General features: G+C 39.6%; 1 protein-coding gene across 8 annotated transcripts in view; it reads left to right on the plus strand.

Moving 5' to 3' along the window:
- LOC126373295 (amyloid-beta-like protein) overlaps positions 1 to 10242 on the plus strand; it is a 207445-nt gene extending 197203 nt beyond the window's left edge. For 3 of the 8 annotated variants that reach the window (XM_050019389.1, XM_050019393.1, XM_050019391.1), the window contains exons 14-19: positions 423 to 518; positions 1224 to 1319; positions 1981 to 2136; positions 3784 to 3795; positions 4817 to 4945; positions 6544 to 10241. In XM_050019389.1, the coding sequence (XP_049875346.1) occupies positions 423 to 518; positions 1224 to 1319; positions 1981 to 2136; positions 3784 to 3795; positions 4817 to 4945; positions 6544 to 6654 (600 nt within the window). In that variant the 3' untranslated portion in view covers positions 6655 to 10241. Of the gene's footprint in view, positions 1 to 422; positions 519 to 1223; positions 1320 to 1980; positions 2137 to 3783; positions 3796 to 4816; positions 4946 to 6543 lie in introns of all 8 variants that reach the window. The other 5 variants (XM_050019395.1, XM_050019396.1, XM_050019397.1 and 2 more) reach the window with 3 other exon arrangements.
- The last annotated feature ends 8578 nt before the right edge of the window (positions 10243 to 18820 follow it).

The raw sequence follows: 18820 nt of genomic DNA on the forward strand, positions 1-18820 counted from the left end.
CTTTTTTTTTGTGGTCACCCATCCTATGACCGGCCTTTGCGAAAGTTGCTTAACTTCAACAATCGCAGACCGAGCGCGTTTACCGCTGCGCCACGGAGCTCCTCTAATAAAGTGCAAAGAATAATAATAAAAATAAAAATAATAAAAAAGTTTATTTAGGTAAAACCTACGACACACATATACATTTGCAACATTAAAATATACACACATTAATATATTATAGTTGGAAAACAAAGGTATATGGGTGCCGCAGCTCACCAAAAAAGGCCAGGATTCAGTGAAAATTTACCCAGGGGGCGACACTGATTTTGAACCCACGCCGATCGGTCGATCGGAGAATTATGACAATCGACAGTGATTCCAAGACAAAGAAGAGACTATGGGTTTCTTTGGGTCTGTTTTGACTTGCGTTGTTGTTACAGGAGATCATCACGAGCACTGTGACCGAGGCTCCGGAGAGCGAGACAGCTGACACCAGCTACGTAAGCGAGACTTCCAGCCGACGATCTACTAGCGAGGTAGGTCATGAAGTGAGGTGAGGTGGGTGGTAGGTGATGAGGTGATTCAGTCATGAGCAATATAATTTACCCACTTCAGGACTCTGTCGCACTAACATATTTGTCATTTAGTGAGACAAACAGTGCAAGTTGTCAAAAAAAATCATGTGACATGGTACCAATATGTATGCATATTTTTATGCTCCTGACTGGTGTTGTCAAAGGGGTATGCAAAATTTTTGAATGGTACTTATAGAAATAAAAATGGTAGACTTTGTGGGGACACGAAGGGTTGTGTCCTTTTTAATGTGGTGGACAATTGTTATGGGCTGGTACCAGGGATGTCAGAGAGGTCCGTAACCGTAACCGAAATTATCGGATATCCGATATAAAAAATCATCCTTAACCGTAACCGAATCCGAAATAAAAGATTCGGATATTATCGGATAGGGGCGGACACTAATTGAGACACGTTATTATGTATGGTTACATACCTCCGAAAATACATTTCTCGGTTATAATTCTATGAACATCATTACCCAAGAAACTATAACCTATGTCAATTGATGTACAGAATAAATAAGAGAGCCGATTTGGCGACACTTGCTAAAGGTTCTTGAGAAAACCTGCGTGTTCAAATCTTGTCCGAGTCGAAATTTTTCGTATTGTGCCTTTACAAGACCGTCAAGGGCCCTGTGTGACTAACGAGAGTTTGTTACTTTGCAGGCTGACAGCGAGGGTCTGAGCGCGCACCTGGCCCACGCTGACCTGGCGCCGCCGCCTGCGCACTCGCTCAAGCACGAGATCCAGCACTCGCAACCAGTACGTACATCTCTCTACTATACAATAAAAAAAATATGCATAGAACAGTAACTCTCAGCCCCGCACCAATTCGTATCTGATGCCGATCTCACCCCCTCTGGGTTATACTTTAGTCAAATGGCCGTAGGAGCGCGCGTAGACTGTCTCGCTCGCACTTATGCAATAGGCAGCATACAGTTAGAATGAGATTTTTCTATGGATTGTCCGTTGTGTGCTCTTATGTCACTGTCACTTACGTCAAACTAAAGTTATCTTTAATCTATAAATATTTGTCACCTCCGTGATCTAGTGGTTAGAGCGATAGGCTCACGATCTGGAGGTCCGGGTTCGATTCCCAATGGGGACATTGTCGAAATCACTTTGTGAAACTGCCCTTACCATGTTTGGTAAGGACTTTATACGCTTGATTCACCTGATTGTCTGAAAAAATAAGATGATTCCGTGCTTCGGAGGGCACGTTAATGAAGCCAACCCGCAATGAAGCAGCGTGGTGGAGTATGCTTCATATCCCCTCTGGTTGGTTGAGGGGAGGCCTGTGCCCTAACATTACATATAAAGCCTATATACGTCGCACTGCTGAGCATATGCGTCTCCTTAATCAACCGGAGGGGATATCCTCTTCACGTACCACAATTTATAATGTATAACCTCACTTCCCCAGGGCTACACCCTCCGTTCCCAAGGCGGGTCGGGCGGCGCGGGGGCTCTTTACCCGGCACTGTGTGTCGGCGGCGCGGCGCTCGCGGCGGCCGCCTGCGTGGCGCTGGCCGTAGCACGCCGCCGCGACCGCGCGCCCGCTGCACAGGGATTCGTGCAGGTAACTACTACATATTTACGTAGTCTTTCAGGGATATTACCAGACCAGATCGACTGCTCTAGTAGAAGCTATCGGTCGTCGATCAATCAATCGATTTAGTTCTGTGCAATAAAGTATATTTTATTTGATTTGATCGTCGACAACTAATCCATTCTACCATCGATCGATTGGTCTGGAGATTTCATAGTTGCCATCGGGTTTGTAAAGTATCCAAAGATGTTCACTCAAACCTTTCTTGAGTCCAACTTCAATGATCTCAAGGTTTTCCTCGAATTCAGCTCAAAATCGGTATTCTTAGACGGAGCCTTAACTCGAGTTTACTCCAGTAGGTAAGCCATGACGTCATTAATTTCGTATTTCGAATGTTAACTTATAAACAGCAAAATTATCAGCTGAGGCCGAGTCGAGTGGTCGAAGAGTCAAATTCAAATTCCAAAATATCTTTATTCAGTAGGTAACATAGTTACACTTTGAATCGTCAATTTTTACATAACGAACGTCTCATCCGCCTAAAACTACTGCAGCTTCTCACAACCTGTATAGCCGGGGAAAAGAAGCTGCAAGAAAAACCTCGGCACAGGGCCCTAGACGTTCTTTAAAAAAAATAAACATAAAATATTTTTATACAATTGAGTAATTTAGCTGCCTAATGTCAGAGTTGAGTGAACATCTTAAAATACAGTCAGTTTTTGAAGAGAAATGTCATGGTACTGATTCTAACCGGCCGTAATGTCGTATACTGGATGCCATGATAGGCGCGACCTGCGCAGAAAAGTTCCATAAGAATCTGTGTACGGCCCATGCCGCACTATAAGTGGAGGTGTCTCCTGTCGTGGCGTGGTGCTGGCGGTGGTGAAAACTTAAACTCCTTGATTTATTTCACTATTTATTGGGGTTTTCTTAGTTTTATATATTTGTTACAAAAATATGCGTGTCTCGTGACGCTCCGGTAGGGCAGTATTGCCATACAAAAAACTTATGTTACGACTTACATATAGTATTGTCGATTAATATTTTAATGTTTCCAACAATCTGTGAATTGAATCTAGACGTTCCTTTACCGCTGTCCCGTTGATCGCTGAAGTCCAGTGCACGCTTTATGAGCCTGTAAGATTAGCTGGCTCCATTTATGTAATATTTAGGTATCAAAGTTGAGTTGAAGTTGTGGATATATGATCCACGCAGGATATTTTATTTTTGTCTGCCATACGCAATAATATAATCAAAGTTGAACAAGTAGGCTTGCTCTAATCGAAGGGGCTAGGCTAGTAATAAATGGGTATACTATAAATAATGCTAGTCATAGACATAACTAGTTGTAAAAAAAACAATTGGAGGAGGTTACCTTGAGCAAACATGTACAGTCATGAGCAATATAATGTACCCACTTTAGGATTCTGTCGCACTAACATATTTGACATTTAGTGAGACTTACAGTTGAATTTGGCAAAAAAGTTAATGTGACATGGTACCAAAGTGTATACATATTATTGCTCGTGACCGGATGTATATGTGGCTTTAAAAGTTATAAAGGTATTCCTCTCTTGTATGATAGCAATTCTTTATAACAAATTCCGCCAAAGTAACTTTTGAGTTATTACGTTTAATGTGAATGGAATAGTAATTTGGGTCAATGGGCCTTTCCAGCCTGCGGATTTGGTGAGTATTTCAACTTAATCCGTTGTTCCGGGACATTACAATACAAAATGATATACTTACGAATGTTAAAATTAACAGTTCATAATAATAGCCTGAATTAATACCCCGGAACTACACTATTTATTAGTTTCTTTTATACGGTTGTATGGCCCAACTCTATTCCTCTTGCTTTCACAAATACAAGCTCCAGTAATATCTCATCTTCACACACCTTACCAATTTGTGGCAAACCTTACCCAAACGTGTTTTTCATTTATTTAAGACCACTTATAGTGAAGCCATTCGATGCGTTGCGACGTCTATGATGCTTCTACGTTTTACTTAAATAAACCAAAACGACATTGGTGCTAATTCCTGTAGACATCGTCTAAATTTAATTTAAGATATACCTGCCATTTCCTTATCCGCCAAAAAGGAATGGGACGGGTAATCGACAAGCATAAAGTTTATGGAACACACGTCAATTTTAAGCACAAATTCAAAACAACCCTATAAAAAAATATATTGGCCAACGAGATACCTATTTGATTTGCCCGGATTATTCATTCATTTACTATATCTTCCTAAAATAACAGCTGTCAATCATCCGTCCCTATCCTTTTACGCGGATAAGAAACGCGGATTATACCTGGCATTTTCTTATCCGCATTAGAAAATGCCAGGTATAACTTAAATTAAAATTAGGAGGTGTCTGCAGGAATCAGGACCTCATAATACGTTGCGATTCCTAGTAAACGACGTAAAGGACCGGCTGCGCACGTCTGGCCTCTTTTATATTAAACCTACGATCACCGCTCGCAAACCAGACATTGTCCATTGCAAAGCACATCACTAAAAGCTATATTAACAGCTGAGACGCCTCAAAACCGTGCTTTCTCCATCCACTCCACACGAAACAAAACACTAATGCAGCAGCAAAAAAACTGCTTTTTTCTTTACAAGAATCTGCATGGAATTTTGAAAGTTTGTCAATAATAAGGCTTGGTAATGGACCTAACTAGACCATCCCCACACGCTGCAGGTAGATACTGAGCGGCATTATAGTCCATTCCTGTCCATATGCGTCTTCCCATCGTCACCATGTCAGGCGGCTTTGGGTACCTTCGTCAAATCCTCTAAAGGCAACGGACAACGTCTGGATGCTAAGCAGGTAGAGTTTTTCATGGTACATTTAGAAAGAGTAATCTCAGTTCATAGATAAAATATATATTAAAGCAAAAAGTGTTTTCAACTCAGCATAAAACTCTGAAAACTCTGGGCGCTGATTTTCAGCTGAACCCTAAAATAAAATTCAATCATAGATGGTTGCAAACGGTGATGCACGTTGAAACGAATATCTATCTATAATCATCGTATTGTTTAAAAGAAAACATCACTTGTGTGGGCGTAGCGTTCTGTATCATTGGGTTTGGTCATATCACGTCAAGGCAGTGGTTTCCCAGCAGGGCTAGCATGCGCAACTTGATAAAATTATCGATCGATTCAATAAATTTATTTTCTCCAAATCGAAAATTTATTTTTTCGCCTAACATTTTAGCAGCAAACGACAAAACGACATTATATCGTTTCGCAAATTATGTCGTCTGACACTGGTGCTGTGCTGTTCTTAGTGCACTTTTGTCATCCAAACCAAACGATGCTTGCGGTATAACCTGCAGTTTCGAGGCACTATATCACCATGCAAGCGCCCTTTTGAAAACATGCACAAAAGTCACGCCTATTTCCCATCGGAGTAAGTAGTCCTGTCCGCTCTCTTAACACCGCAGATGATACGCACAGAACTCATTTCCCCTCCGGCGCCAGTGGTCTACTTCTACGGCATTAATCCTACTTTCGTCATTTTTTACTGTCAAATATTTTTTATTTAAAAACCGCAATAGACAAGCTAGTTTTTTTTATACTCGAATTGAAATTAAATAAAATAAATCGAGATTTTGTTGAAGAACGAATCCAATGTTGTCAGACTGATTTTTCTAAAATGCGTTTACGTGGTTTAATAGGGCTATAAAGTGATGATGCGCAAATTACCCAATTTCCTGAAATGGACAGTTCATATTCCATGTAGGATACCCAGAAATGAAACCAAAGACTATGAAGAAATGAACAGAGAAGACTATGAACAGAGCTTATTATTTTAAATGTACTATGTTTATTAATATCATCTGCGAAGGAGTACAGAGGTCATCTTCATTCGTTGCTTCCGCTTCCCACATTGGTTGTTAGGACTCAACTATTGTCGTTTTTTTAGTTTCGTTTCTCTCAAGGGCTCGATCCACATCTAGCCACCACATCATGCCACAAAAAAGTCGGGGAATTTAGCCAATATCAACCAAATTTAGCTTCACTGCTTACTCAGTGTCATTTACCAATTCATGTCATCAAGAAAAACCTTCAGTACGTCAGGTCTTCGGAAAGTTTTTGAGAGTGCAGCTTGGTAAAAAAGGGAAGATAATAAATTATTGGAAAATAAATTCAAGAAAAACAAGAAATGCTGGAAGGAATTTTTTGCCAGGCTATACGAAAAAGAAATCACTTACGCACTTTATTTATGTCTTTTATACTAAGGGCCTAGTCAAGTTTTAATGCTCTCCTATATCTACACTTGCTAATGTATAACCCGTCCAAATTCAATTAACACTTGGCAATCAAGCCTCGCCTCCTGCGAGCGTAGAATTAGGACCATTGGCAACTTGGCTCGGCCTTCAGTCTAGAAGAGCTTTGGAGTTGAGTGGAGCATTCTGTCCGCAGGTGGAGCAAACTGGCGCCGTGGCCCCCACCCCTGAGGAGCGACACGTGGCCAACATGCAGATCAACGGCTACGAGAACCCCACCTACAAATACTTCGAGGTCAAGGAGTAAACCAGCCTCCCTCCACCTCCCACCATACCTGACCGACTACACCTATCGTCAGAGGTCTTAATCTGAAAATTCTATCGGATCCGTTCCCTTTCTTCGCATACTTGATGACTCTTGAGGGTTAATGAGGTCTATCACTGATCTCACAACCCACACGAGAAGACCATTCTTCAAAGACTTGTAGCCATGACTCCCTTTTATCAACTTAGGTTATTATTGGACACTGGTCTTTTTATAGACCATGTTCGAAACCGTCAGTTGCAAATGACTGTAGTTCGTTGATTGTAGATGTTGACCACAGGTGGTGACTATTATGATATTGCAGGGACAGCGGTGTCACGCCTGGGTTGTACACGCAATCTTATAGACGGCAGCTGCAAATATGCAAAGGATTTGTGACGGGTTTTTTAGACCTAACGATTAAGGAAACATGGTGTACAATCCTTTATATCTTATCAGTGGAGGAGTGTTTTGGAACGAATGTGACGCGATATTTCTATCAAGCCGGATTAAGCAAAAGTTTGCGCTGGTTGGGCAGCTGGACGAACAACTGAATTGCTTCTACAAGAGGTTTTAGTCTTGTAGGATCAGCGGCGTTACTCGCTTTCTCGCAGTGGATTTACACTGTAGATCGCAAAATTGGATTAAAAGAACTACAAGTTCTTTAACAGCACTATCGCTTGCATTCACAGTTTTGACAAGCGGTGTGACTCTGCCTCAAGTTCTTTCCCAGCCACTTCTATCTGCGTGGCATTCGTTGCTCGTCAACTAAATTTTCATGATAAGCTGCTGAGCTAATATTTCTTACTAGCAACAGTGAGTAATCATTAAATATTGATGGGTAATTGAAACCTCTTTCCCACTAATATGATGTAATGACTCAACATTCGCAATGCGAAGGGAACGCGATCATTTTTCAAATTCCTTGTGATGTGTGTTAGATGCCCCGTAGCTACAGGGTGTTTTTGTACCCTACACCTATTGTATCTATGTCCCCTGATGAATTATTTATGGAATGAATGTGTGTGAACCTATCTATGTATCTATCATAATGTTGTGGCTCACCAGGCCTGGTGGGGGGCACCTGTGTTGATATTACAGTTCATTTCAAAAGCTTGTGTGATTAGTGAATATACATTACACCATTTACATCAGTTCGCGATAACTCGCAGTCAGTCAAACATACTTACTTGTCTAAGATTAGAAGTGATAATTATGATTTTATATTTTTGTTATTTTTTTGCACCAAAATATTTATTATTTGTTTAAGATAGACATAAGTTTTTTGTCTAGTGTCCTAGAAGTCATAAGTGTCACCTTGTAGTCGAGTTTTTTAAATTAAGTTTTCGATACCGCAGCTCGGGTGGTGACGTCACCGGTCACATGGTCACATTTGGAAGCATTTTCTTAAGACATTTCAGCGATGATCTCAGTATAATTTGATAAGGTTTAGTTGTATGTATATCGCCCGCGTGTGACGTCATCACTCGGGGCTGTGGAACAAACGTCCATGGTACGCTGTGTATATAGGCTCCGCGTACAAATTCGAACCTAAATTACTTACTCTAATGCCCGCTTTCCTTTACTTTTCTAACGTAGGTAGAACATAACGTGAATTTTATGTAATAAAATGCGAAAATATATTTTAATAATTAATGTGTACTTAGCAAAGGGACGGGCGGCATAGCCGGCGCGGGTGAACGCTTCATTCCTCTAGCATTCTTCTAGTCACTATACGAAGCTATCTACGCCTGTACTTAGGCAAAATATACTCAAACACTTTATAATTTTTGTGATCGTACTGTATGTACTGTCTCTTTCACTTCTCTAGAACATCGTTTTCTAACTACGTTCGCCCGCGGGACAATACTCTTAGTTCCCGATGTGACAGAGCGCCGTGTACTCAACGTGAGTTGTGACGTCACTATTTGATAAACACGCCAGCATTATATCGCAGCTTCGTATATCTAGTCAAAGTAGGGGCATCAAGACGTTGCGCTGACGTCACTCGTGCGCAAGTACGTACACCTTGGGTACGCGGTCACAAGCAAGTAAGCTTAGTAAGTGAGTGTATGTACGGTTATGATATAAGTAGATGTACAAAAAGTAATACATTATATAGATGTTTTAGCGTCAGATACATAGATATAAAGCAAAATATAATTATATATCGCATTCGTCCGTAAATTAAGGGCTTACGCTCGTGTCTATTCCACGTACCACCTTAATGTTACGCCGTAGTTAAGATGTAATTCTGCCTCAGTATTATAATACTTAAGCTTATTTGTTACATAAGCTAATTTATATACACTATTTCTATTTGTTTACGGGCGGAGTGGCGCTACTAAATGGAAGTCATATCAGATGCATCACGGCGCTTTTGGTTGCCCCTGTTTTGTTGAGATGCAGTGTCTGTTCGGCCAAGTAGTGAACGCCAGAAGAAAAAAGGCTACAAACTTCTCGTTAATAAAAACTGAAGATGATCCTTGTTCCGGAAGGCGCGTTAAGCCATTGGTCCCGGTTACTACTTACTGATCTATGTAGTCGTTACATGACTTATGTCAGGGGCCTTTCGGCATATCCTTGTCACCAAGATAGAAGAGAAGGATAAAAACTGACATAGGCGGTAACATGACTCTTTTTCAGTATGGAAACTGGGTACCCTCAGGCCTGTCGTCTTAAATTTTGTACCGGGTGAGAGCATTCAGCGCTCCTCATTTTTCTGGCCAAGTACTTAATGCAATTTGCGGCAAATCTAAAATAACTCACGCCAAAAAAAACAGGAAAAGAGTGTCTCGGGAGTTATGCGTGGCTGCTACGCGTGGTTTAACTCCGAAAACGCAAAACCTCTCGCTTGCGTGCTTATACCGTGTATTTATACTTAACAACTTTTGTTCTAGGACAAGCGAAAGTTCGAGATATTTCTCTCAGTAGCTATTTTCAATAGTCGTGAAATCACTAGTAAAGCTATCGCACGTGAGGTTTTGTGTTATGGTCACGTAATAATACATCAATGTGTAGAGCAGTGTTGCTTGATAATCGACTGTATATCGATTGTTTTCTAAGCCCCTAAATAATCTAAATACCATCGTTCGATCGATCTAGTATTGATGCTGTTGATAGGCATATTAAGGGCTCGATAGTCGATTGATTTAAAATTATTCAGCAACACTAGTGTAGATGAACTAAGTACACCGCATCACAGCAACACAGGTGCGGTATGCGCCCGCCCGCGCTTGTACGGCGAGTAAGTTAGTCACTGTATAACGTAAGGTTAATCCGCATGAACCGCTGTGTATTTTTACTACCGATATCATCAGCCGACCACATATTTTTTTAACAAAACTTTTTGCTCAAAACCTACTTCTCTCTCGTCGGTTTCCTCAAAAAACGTATTTTCTGAGTACTCAAAAGTTTCCCATTATACGTGTTCGGTAACATTGATGTTAGTAGTATCCCCTGGTTTATCCTCCCAATCACTGTATCACGTATTTTTAATAAGTACATACTATAAATGGTTTGATTTTTGTGTTACTGTGCTACATTTTATTGTGAGTTCGAAGTTCAAATTGAATCAATAAATAGAAATTTAAATAATGGTGTTTTATTGGCGTCCTGCGCTTCTCGATCCTTCCAAAAAGATGTAATAAGGGGTTGAACTTACAAGTAACTAGACTTGTATAAAGTCTGCATATAAAAGACATCAACGAAAGCTGTTTTGTAGATAAACGAGCATAATTTTAGAAATGAAATGATTTTTTTTAATAAATTGCATTTCACAATGAATACATAGGTAGTATACAATCTTCCACCAACATGCAGTGGAGCAGCGTGGTGGAGTATGCTTCCTTCCTACTCCGGTTGGTAAAGAAAGTCCTGTGCTCAGCAGTGGGACGTAAATAGGCTGTTTGTATATTTATATAATACACAAAATGTCAAGCCCGCAGTTCTTAGCTGATTAAAGAGCCGTAGAAGCCCAGTTGGTACGCTTGCTTCTCATTTTGAGGTCGCAGGTTCGAATCTAGCACAGACCTAAACCAATAATAGCCGAATTTGTTTTCGAATTCATGTTTGGATCATAAATGATAATCACGTGCTCAACGGTGAAGGAAAACATCGTGAGGAGACCCACATTCCCGAGAAATGCATTTTGAAGGTATATGACCTAACCTGTATTGGGCTGGTTTTCCCTTCGCGGGTTGGAAGGTCGGACAGCGGGTTGGAAGCTTCTGTAAAAAACCGGGTCTGTCAAATCTTTAGGTTAGGTAAGCGGACCCTGTGAGAAACGGGATAATGTTAGGGGATGATGATGATGATAATCCGTTGTAATGCTACTCATTCGATTTAAACATAGCTGACGAGAAGTGGGAGTAACTATATACTATACACTTCTGTCTACCCCTTCAGGGAGACAGACCTGATGCTCTGAGATGTTATGTATCATCAATATTTTTGTCGACCACGAAGGTCGTCAATTGTAAACAGAGCCACCTACTTGTTCCAATAAAAAACTACAGTGATACACTCAGGTACGTCACTCACGGACATCGCAAAATGTTGTCAAACTGTACTCCTAACAAAAATAGTTCATTCGAAAAACAATGGAACAGATGGCGGTATAAAACTATTTTAGTAGCGACATCTATGTCAAATACAAGGTACTAGTTACCTAGCTAGCGACGTATTCTCGTGTAATTTATTTTACCGAGCTTCTTTGCATAAAAGTTCCAAGCTCTACCAATAGATGGCGCTAAACGCACCAAAGCAACCCAACTCCATTATTATATTCCGCAAGCTTCATTCGTTTGAGCGTGTTGAGTAAATTCTGTACCGTCGGTGAAAAGTAATACAACTCGAGTTGTATCACTTTTGAGTTATTAGCACAAACTTCATGTTCAAAAAATTCTCTTTCTTTCTGTCTAATTCTCGTAACTGTAGCTATTATAAATACGGAGATAATTTTTGTGTTTAGTGATATAAGTACTGTTTGTGAAGGATTCATGCTGTTATAACACGTGTAACATAATTCATCTTAACTTGCATTAAAGTGAAATGAAGATTTTCACTAAATATTTTGGTGTAAGTAAATGCAACTCAACATATATTAAAATACACGCAATCCTTGAATTCTCACAGTCCGTGTTTAATGATATAATTTTAGTTGTAACATCAAACACCAAATTTATTTTTTCGTGAAAAGTAATATAAATTAATATATATCAAAATATATCAGAAAATACGATCTTGAATATCAATAACGGGTCGTGTATAATGATACATACAAGTTCGATTCCATGCGCCACCAGTGTGTATCCTAGGGTGACCTCCGCATAAACCTGTCTATGGGAAGACATTTTGTCTAGAGCCACAGCAAACCATATCTGATCCGCATTGCGAATGGGTATAGGTTAAGTTAGTACTTCAGACCAAACCGTGTTTTTTCTCTTTCTGCTATAACCATAGTAGTTGTAACACCTTGTAGTACTTAATTACAGTACCTCAATAAGTTGTGGGTCCTGATCATGGCGTCGTTATCACCATGGCAGGGTTAGTCAAGAGGTATTTGAGATTTGTCATAACTGTCGTTAGTCTCCTTCCCATAGCTCGAAGCATAGCTGTTTTACATAGTTTTCTTGATTACATGCAGGTTAAGCGGTGGCAGATTGAACGCTGCCTTCATTGCTAAGGAGGTTGTAGACGTGAAATAATGGCTCCAAATATTATCGAGCTCCAATTAATATGCAAGCCATTCAATACACGCTGGTTAGATCTTTTATGCAAGCGCCGGTAGTGGTATTTTTGAACCTACACAGCCGTAGATAACAGCTCGGCATCGGCAGCATCGGGATCTGCCACATCTTCTCAAGAGAAGATTACCAGTTTCTCAAACACGTTGAATGGTGTAAATTTGTCGAGCTTCCTCATTTTTATAAAGGGAATAACTGCTCTGAACTCTTGAGCACCACCAGTAATATTTGTTTTCTGTATTTTGATTACATAAGAGAGAATAACGCACAGGACTGTGAAAAATGGAAAGAGGAAGGGGAGGCCTTTGCCCAGCAGTGGGATCTTGTAGGATAGATTAGATTAGAATAAATAATTGGCAACACCACGGGCACAACCCCTTAATTAAACCAGGTCACAAAGTTTGTAAAAATCCCAGGAGGTATTTGAGCTTCTGAAAGGAGTTAGTTGGCTTACATAGTCAATAAAAGCACGCATAATGGACCACTTGTGTTTATGCGGAAAACTGAGCCCATTAAAATAACATTACATATGGGACATTCGAGTATTCATTGAGTCAAGTCAGGGGCCTATGGCGGCTCAGCTATAACCCTGACACCAGGGTTGATGGGGTTGGTAATTCACCTCACAATCCACACGATAGAAGAAGATGGGACATTTGCCCATACATGTTGTGCCGACCCCACCTAGAGTGAGATAAGGGCAGGAGGATGATGATGATATAGTGGGAAGTTTGCCCACTTCACAATAGTGGTCCATACGCGAGGATACGGGGAAAGTCCCCCACGTGTGCTTACGTGTAGAGTTTTGCGGAAATGAGCTCATTTAGCTTAACCATAACAGACCATGATCCATGGTGGTCATGGTCATGGTCTGAGGATAGCCCTGTGTAACCTATAGGTTTGGAGGTGAACCAATGATCTTCATTTTCACTACCTATTCTCATCGTCAAGATTGATTCGACTCCGTTTATCGTTCTGTCAATGTTGCGGGCTACCATTAGACCGGGAATTTTGATAATTCGAAATATTGAATTTTACTTTACTTTAGGGGATTTTGATTGTGGAATGAGTTGTGATCTTTTAAATAGTTTCAGCAAGAAAGAAGTAACACTTACCGGTTTGTGTGATTTTGGTTTAAAAGTACGTAGGTACATCACCTTTATCTCCAGGCCATACTGCCAGGCTAGCCCGAAACATTCCTAATGACCAGTCTTAATATGATTCCTCTTACCTTCATTTGTTAGGGGTGTAAATATTATCATAATTGAATTTGTAAGATTTTGACTGCAAAAATGAACCAAAAGTGGTTTTGATTAGGGGCATAGTGACAAAATGTGTTTGTAGTGGGCAGCAGTGGTGGTTTTGACCGGTTATTTATGAGTTTTGAGAGTAAAATCATAACAAAAATATCTTATTATCGCCACCTTACACTATATATACGTGTACCATCTTTATATGTATTTATTATTAGAAATTCGTAAAAACATGTATCATTTTACACAATAAAACCGACAAAATAAGTCATGTTAAACCACTTGACACAAATTCGATATAGTTTATCGTTTGTGTCAATTGATATAAGTTACGTTTCTTTACTTTTTACAGAAAATAAATAGAATTTTGCCTTTCTACAACATTATGAAATAAACTTTCTTCCAAGACATTTTGTTTTTTGTAGAATAAGACTGTAAAATTAATAATTGAAATATGATATATCAACGATGACTTTTTTATAGTTATGTGTGTAAAAAGGTATAAGTAGACTTGTATCAATTTACACAATATAAAAGTTGGTGTCAACTGATACATGTAATTTATTTTGATCCTCTACCATTTCTGTTTAGGTTCTAAATATAACTAAATATTAGAAAAGAAACCTTCCATCATCACCTATCGACACATCTAACTTCTGTTCCATTATTCCTTATAAGTCGCGAGCTAGAATATTTTTAACTTTAAACTCGATTTTCTCAAAACTTGAATTTTGGACTTGTATTACTTTTCACCGACGGTACAGAATTATGGGCGTTTATTACACTTTGTTATTGATATTCTGTGCGTTGTACTGTATTATTACGTAGACAGTACGCAGCACAGTGCTGTTATGGCGACGGACCTTCAGAATGCCGAAAAAGTGAAAGAGTGACGGAAGGCCGTTGCTGATTGATAGCTTTGAGTCTGAGAGGCTCTGAACGGATTGTAGAAGATAATGTGTAGGAATACATATACTTTATCTATACACTGGTATAACTTATCTTTGTTACGAGTCTATTTCTCGCTAGATGCGTCTTGCTCGTGCTTGGATAAGTAGGTAGATAGGTATGTTATGCGTTTCGTTGTTTTGTTTATTCGAATATAAATAGTTTTTATGCAATTAATTTACAATACAATACAATACAATACAAAAACTCTTTTTTTCTTTTCTTTATTACTTTTAAGAGAGGAAGAGAGGATTGCGGAATGACAGGGAAATGGCGGCCGGTTGTTTTAAAAGTGCTAAATTAATAAAATCCACGGCCTCCGTGGTTCAGTGGTTGAGAGATGTGCTCATGATCCGGAAGGTCCCGGGTTTGAATCCCGGTAGGGACAATTCACAAAAATCACTTTGTGATCCCTAGTTTGGTTTTGGTTTTTGGTTAGGACATTACAGGCTGATCACCTGATTGTCCAAAAAGTAAGATTATATATAGAATTAAGTTGCTACCTATATTGCTTCTCTTTATTTTGGTCAGAATAATAATGGGTGGAAGATGTGTTGTGCCTGTGTGTACTAAAAAGGGTCATCATTTATACCCAAAAATAAAGATAAAAGTTGCTTATGTCTGTTATCCATGAAATTTGAAGGATAAATGAAGGCAAATCTATACAGCGCCATAAAAGTTTTTCTGGAGAACGAAGCCTGGAATGGCCCTCATCATACCCGATGCATTGGGCCCGATAAATCGGGAAGTGTATAAACCCTTACGTAAGAACAATCCATTGACGTCGAGTATAAAAAATAATTGACCTGGTTTTCACGAACCACCGTCAAAATTTGATGCAACCTTCGCAGCTCCACTCTCTTTTACGTTGTTACGAGACCTTACCGTTTATGACCGTAAATACTAAACTGTACTGCCTTCCCTTAACGTGACATTTACCAATTTGCCTGGAAGAAATTACTTGCTAGGTTAGGCTTATTGTGCGATTTTATTAGTGTTATTGTGCTTCTGTTTTTAGACGTAGTTAAGTACATTTTTATTTATTCATGTATTGCATGATTAAATTTCATCATCATCATCAGCCCATTAACGTCCCCACTGCTGGGGCACGGGCCTTCCCTATGGATAGATAGGGAGATCGGGCCTTAAACCACCACGCGGGCCCAGTGCTGATTGGTGGTTATTAACGACTGCTAATGCAGCCGGGACCAACGGCTTAAGGCGAAGCACGGAGGAGCTCGAGATGAAAACTTTTTTTTTGTGGTCACCCATCCTATGACCGGCCTTTGCGAAAGTTGCTTAACTTCAGCAATCGCAGACCGAGCGCGTTTACCGCTGCGCCACCGAGCTCCTCCTGGTTAGATGAATGATACAATAACTTACGACAATTATAAATTCAATTTCTTTTTAGGAAACTTAGTTTGGAAAGTCTCTCATTATAAAAAGGCGAATTGGTGTAATTTGTTAGGAATTATCTACTTAGATTACCGATTGTCGACCTTGAAATCCTTAATTGTCGTACAATTTAAATCAAATCAAAATCAAATCAAATATACTTTATTGCACGAAACTAAAATTTCAACAATCAGACATAACACATGAATACAGTACAATTTGGGCGGCCTTATTGCTCTAGAGCAATTCCTTCCAGGCAACCACCAAAAGGAAACAAACATTTACAAACAACTTGGATGCGGGATGGTGCAATAAAAAATAAATACCTAAAAGTAAAACTAAAGTTAATATAATAAATACTCTATACTATACGTACATATATTAATAAATACTCAATATAATATAATCTTTTTTTTTTGTGGTCACCCATCCTATGACCGGCATTTGCGAAAGTTGCTTAATTTCAACAATCGCAGACCGAGCGCGTTTACCGCTGCGCCACCGAGCTCCTCATCCTCAAAGTTTTCATCTCGAGCTCCTCCGTGCTTCGGTAGGCACGTTAAGCCGTTGGTCCCGGCTGCATTAGCAGTCGTTAATAACCACCAATCAGCACTGGGCCCGCGTGGTGGTTCAAGGCCCGATCTCCCTATCCATCCATAGGGAAGGCCCGTGCCCCAGCAGTGGGGACGTTAATGGGCTGATGATGATGATGATGACGGAATTGAAGAAAGAGGTTGGAAGGGCCAAGTGAGCGCGAAACGCGCGCCATACAAGTATGAGCAAATAGTTCATACTTCAACATTGCACTCCACTCGTCCGCAAACTTTACGACGCACGGAGCTCCGCGATAGTATATAATTAAAAGGTCGTTGTGTCTATATTATACCTAACCTGCACGTCAAAAAAATCAAACATGTTTATCAAGAAACACTTTTTTCTATGCAGTATCTTACGAAAAGTAACGATAAAATTGTAGCTTATGACATAAAATATGCATTGCCGGTAAAGTGGCACGCTTAGGGACGGTACTGAAAAGTATCGGCGTCCGAAAGACGTAATATACGATCCCGACGACCCTATTACTCTAGCCATAGAGGCAGCCAATCAGCTCGCGACACCAAACACTTCAGGACCCCGATACCGACCCCGCCAGCGTGGTCGACGATTTCCCTCATTCAGCGCTTATCGATTAATTCTTTCAAATATTTTTCCTCTCAGACTACGCCCTGAGCTGAGGTTTGCGCCCAACTAGGCACCTTCAGGCCTGTTGTCTGAAACGTTGTATCGGGTGAGAGCTTTCAGCGCTCCCCATTTGTCCAGTTAAGTAGTTAATGCCATCTGCGGCAAATCTACAATAAGTCACGTCAAAAAAAAAGGTAAAGTGGCTATGTAATTTGAGAAACAGTAAAGCTATCCGAGTTATCTGTCTGCAGGAGTAGTATCAAAAGAGAGTGGAGTTGAACCGGCGACAGCTGTTCTGATACAAAATGCGCGTTAGGGCCTTTCCAATATCTTTCTTCTATTCCGTGAAGCTATCGCATCATGAAATAAATACACGTGTTTCATCAATATATATGGAATACTAAAACAAGTAATACTTAGGTACTTACTTTAAAAAAAAAGCGAAAAGCCTAAAGGTGCTGATAAACTTGAGCATTCACTTGTAATGTGCATTTGTACGAATGTTACAATACGAGAAAAACACGAGAACATTTTAGCGAGCATTCTATCGAGCGTTCTTGCTCATGAAAACGTTCATAGCAATGTTTCGCTCTATGCTTGGCTCGGCTCGTTGTTCAGTTCGACAAATATAAAAACGGCGAGTACTCGATGTACTGTTACAGGTGAATGCTCATGTCTATCAGCACCTTTACAACACTTCTTCAAGTAAAGAATCACGAATGAAAGTTAATCTATTATTTTTTCACGGGTAACTATCGATCAAATACGTATTCTGTGGTTAGACTGAAATGCTTAACGTTTAGATAATTCAAGGACGAGTAGTTCAATGAATACTCCGTCCATTTGTTGTATCAGCAGTCTTAAGTTCGGTTCTCTAATGTTTCCTTTTAAGGTGAGATTATTGAAATGAAATGAAAAATTTTAATAAATGTGGTAGGTATATAAATGGAGGTAATGCTTTTAGCGGTCAGCAAATTTAATCATATTGTGACATACAATAATAATAACATAAGGTACTTACAAATTCAGGGTGTTAGTGACATCGTAACGAATGATGGGGGATGATTTAGACCATAATTATGAGTTAATATCAAGTGGAATTTTCCGTCGCAAAATTCATATATATATATTTTAATTATTTTAAATTCAATATTTTTGTGATGAAAAATTCCACTTGATATTAACTCAGAATAAACAGCTGAATCTTTCCTCAGTATTCGTTACGATGTCATTTACACCCCGCACAAGTACAACATACAGGTAGCCATACAAGTAGGTATGGGTGTTTTAGTGACACCGTAACGAATACTCACGGGGATGGTTCAGACCATGATTCTGAGTTGATATCAAGTGGAATTTCTTGTCAGAAAATTCAGGATCTTTTTGTATTTTTTTTTTATTATTTTCTGTTCCATACTTTTGCGACGGAAAATTCCACTTGATATCATCTCAGAATCATGGTCTGAACCATCCCCGTCAGTATTCGTTACGATGTCACTATCGCCCTGTATACTTATCTAAAAAGAAAACTTATTTATAAACTTAAAACTCACTTAAGTTATAAAACTGTTCCCTTTAACCAGTTTTTGAGTTGGGACCGAAACTTTAGATGGGGTAGCTCTTTAATATGGGACGGAATGGCGT

The sequence above is a fragment of the Pectinophora gossypiella genome, chromosome 15, assembly GCF_024362695.1.
Source record: "Pectinophora gossypiella chromosome 15, ilPecGoss1.1, whole genome shotgun sequence".
Taxonomy (NCBI): Eukaryota; Metazoa; Arthropoda; class Insecta; order Lepidoptera; family Gelechiidae; genus Pectinophora; species Pectinophora gossypiella.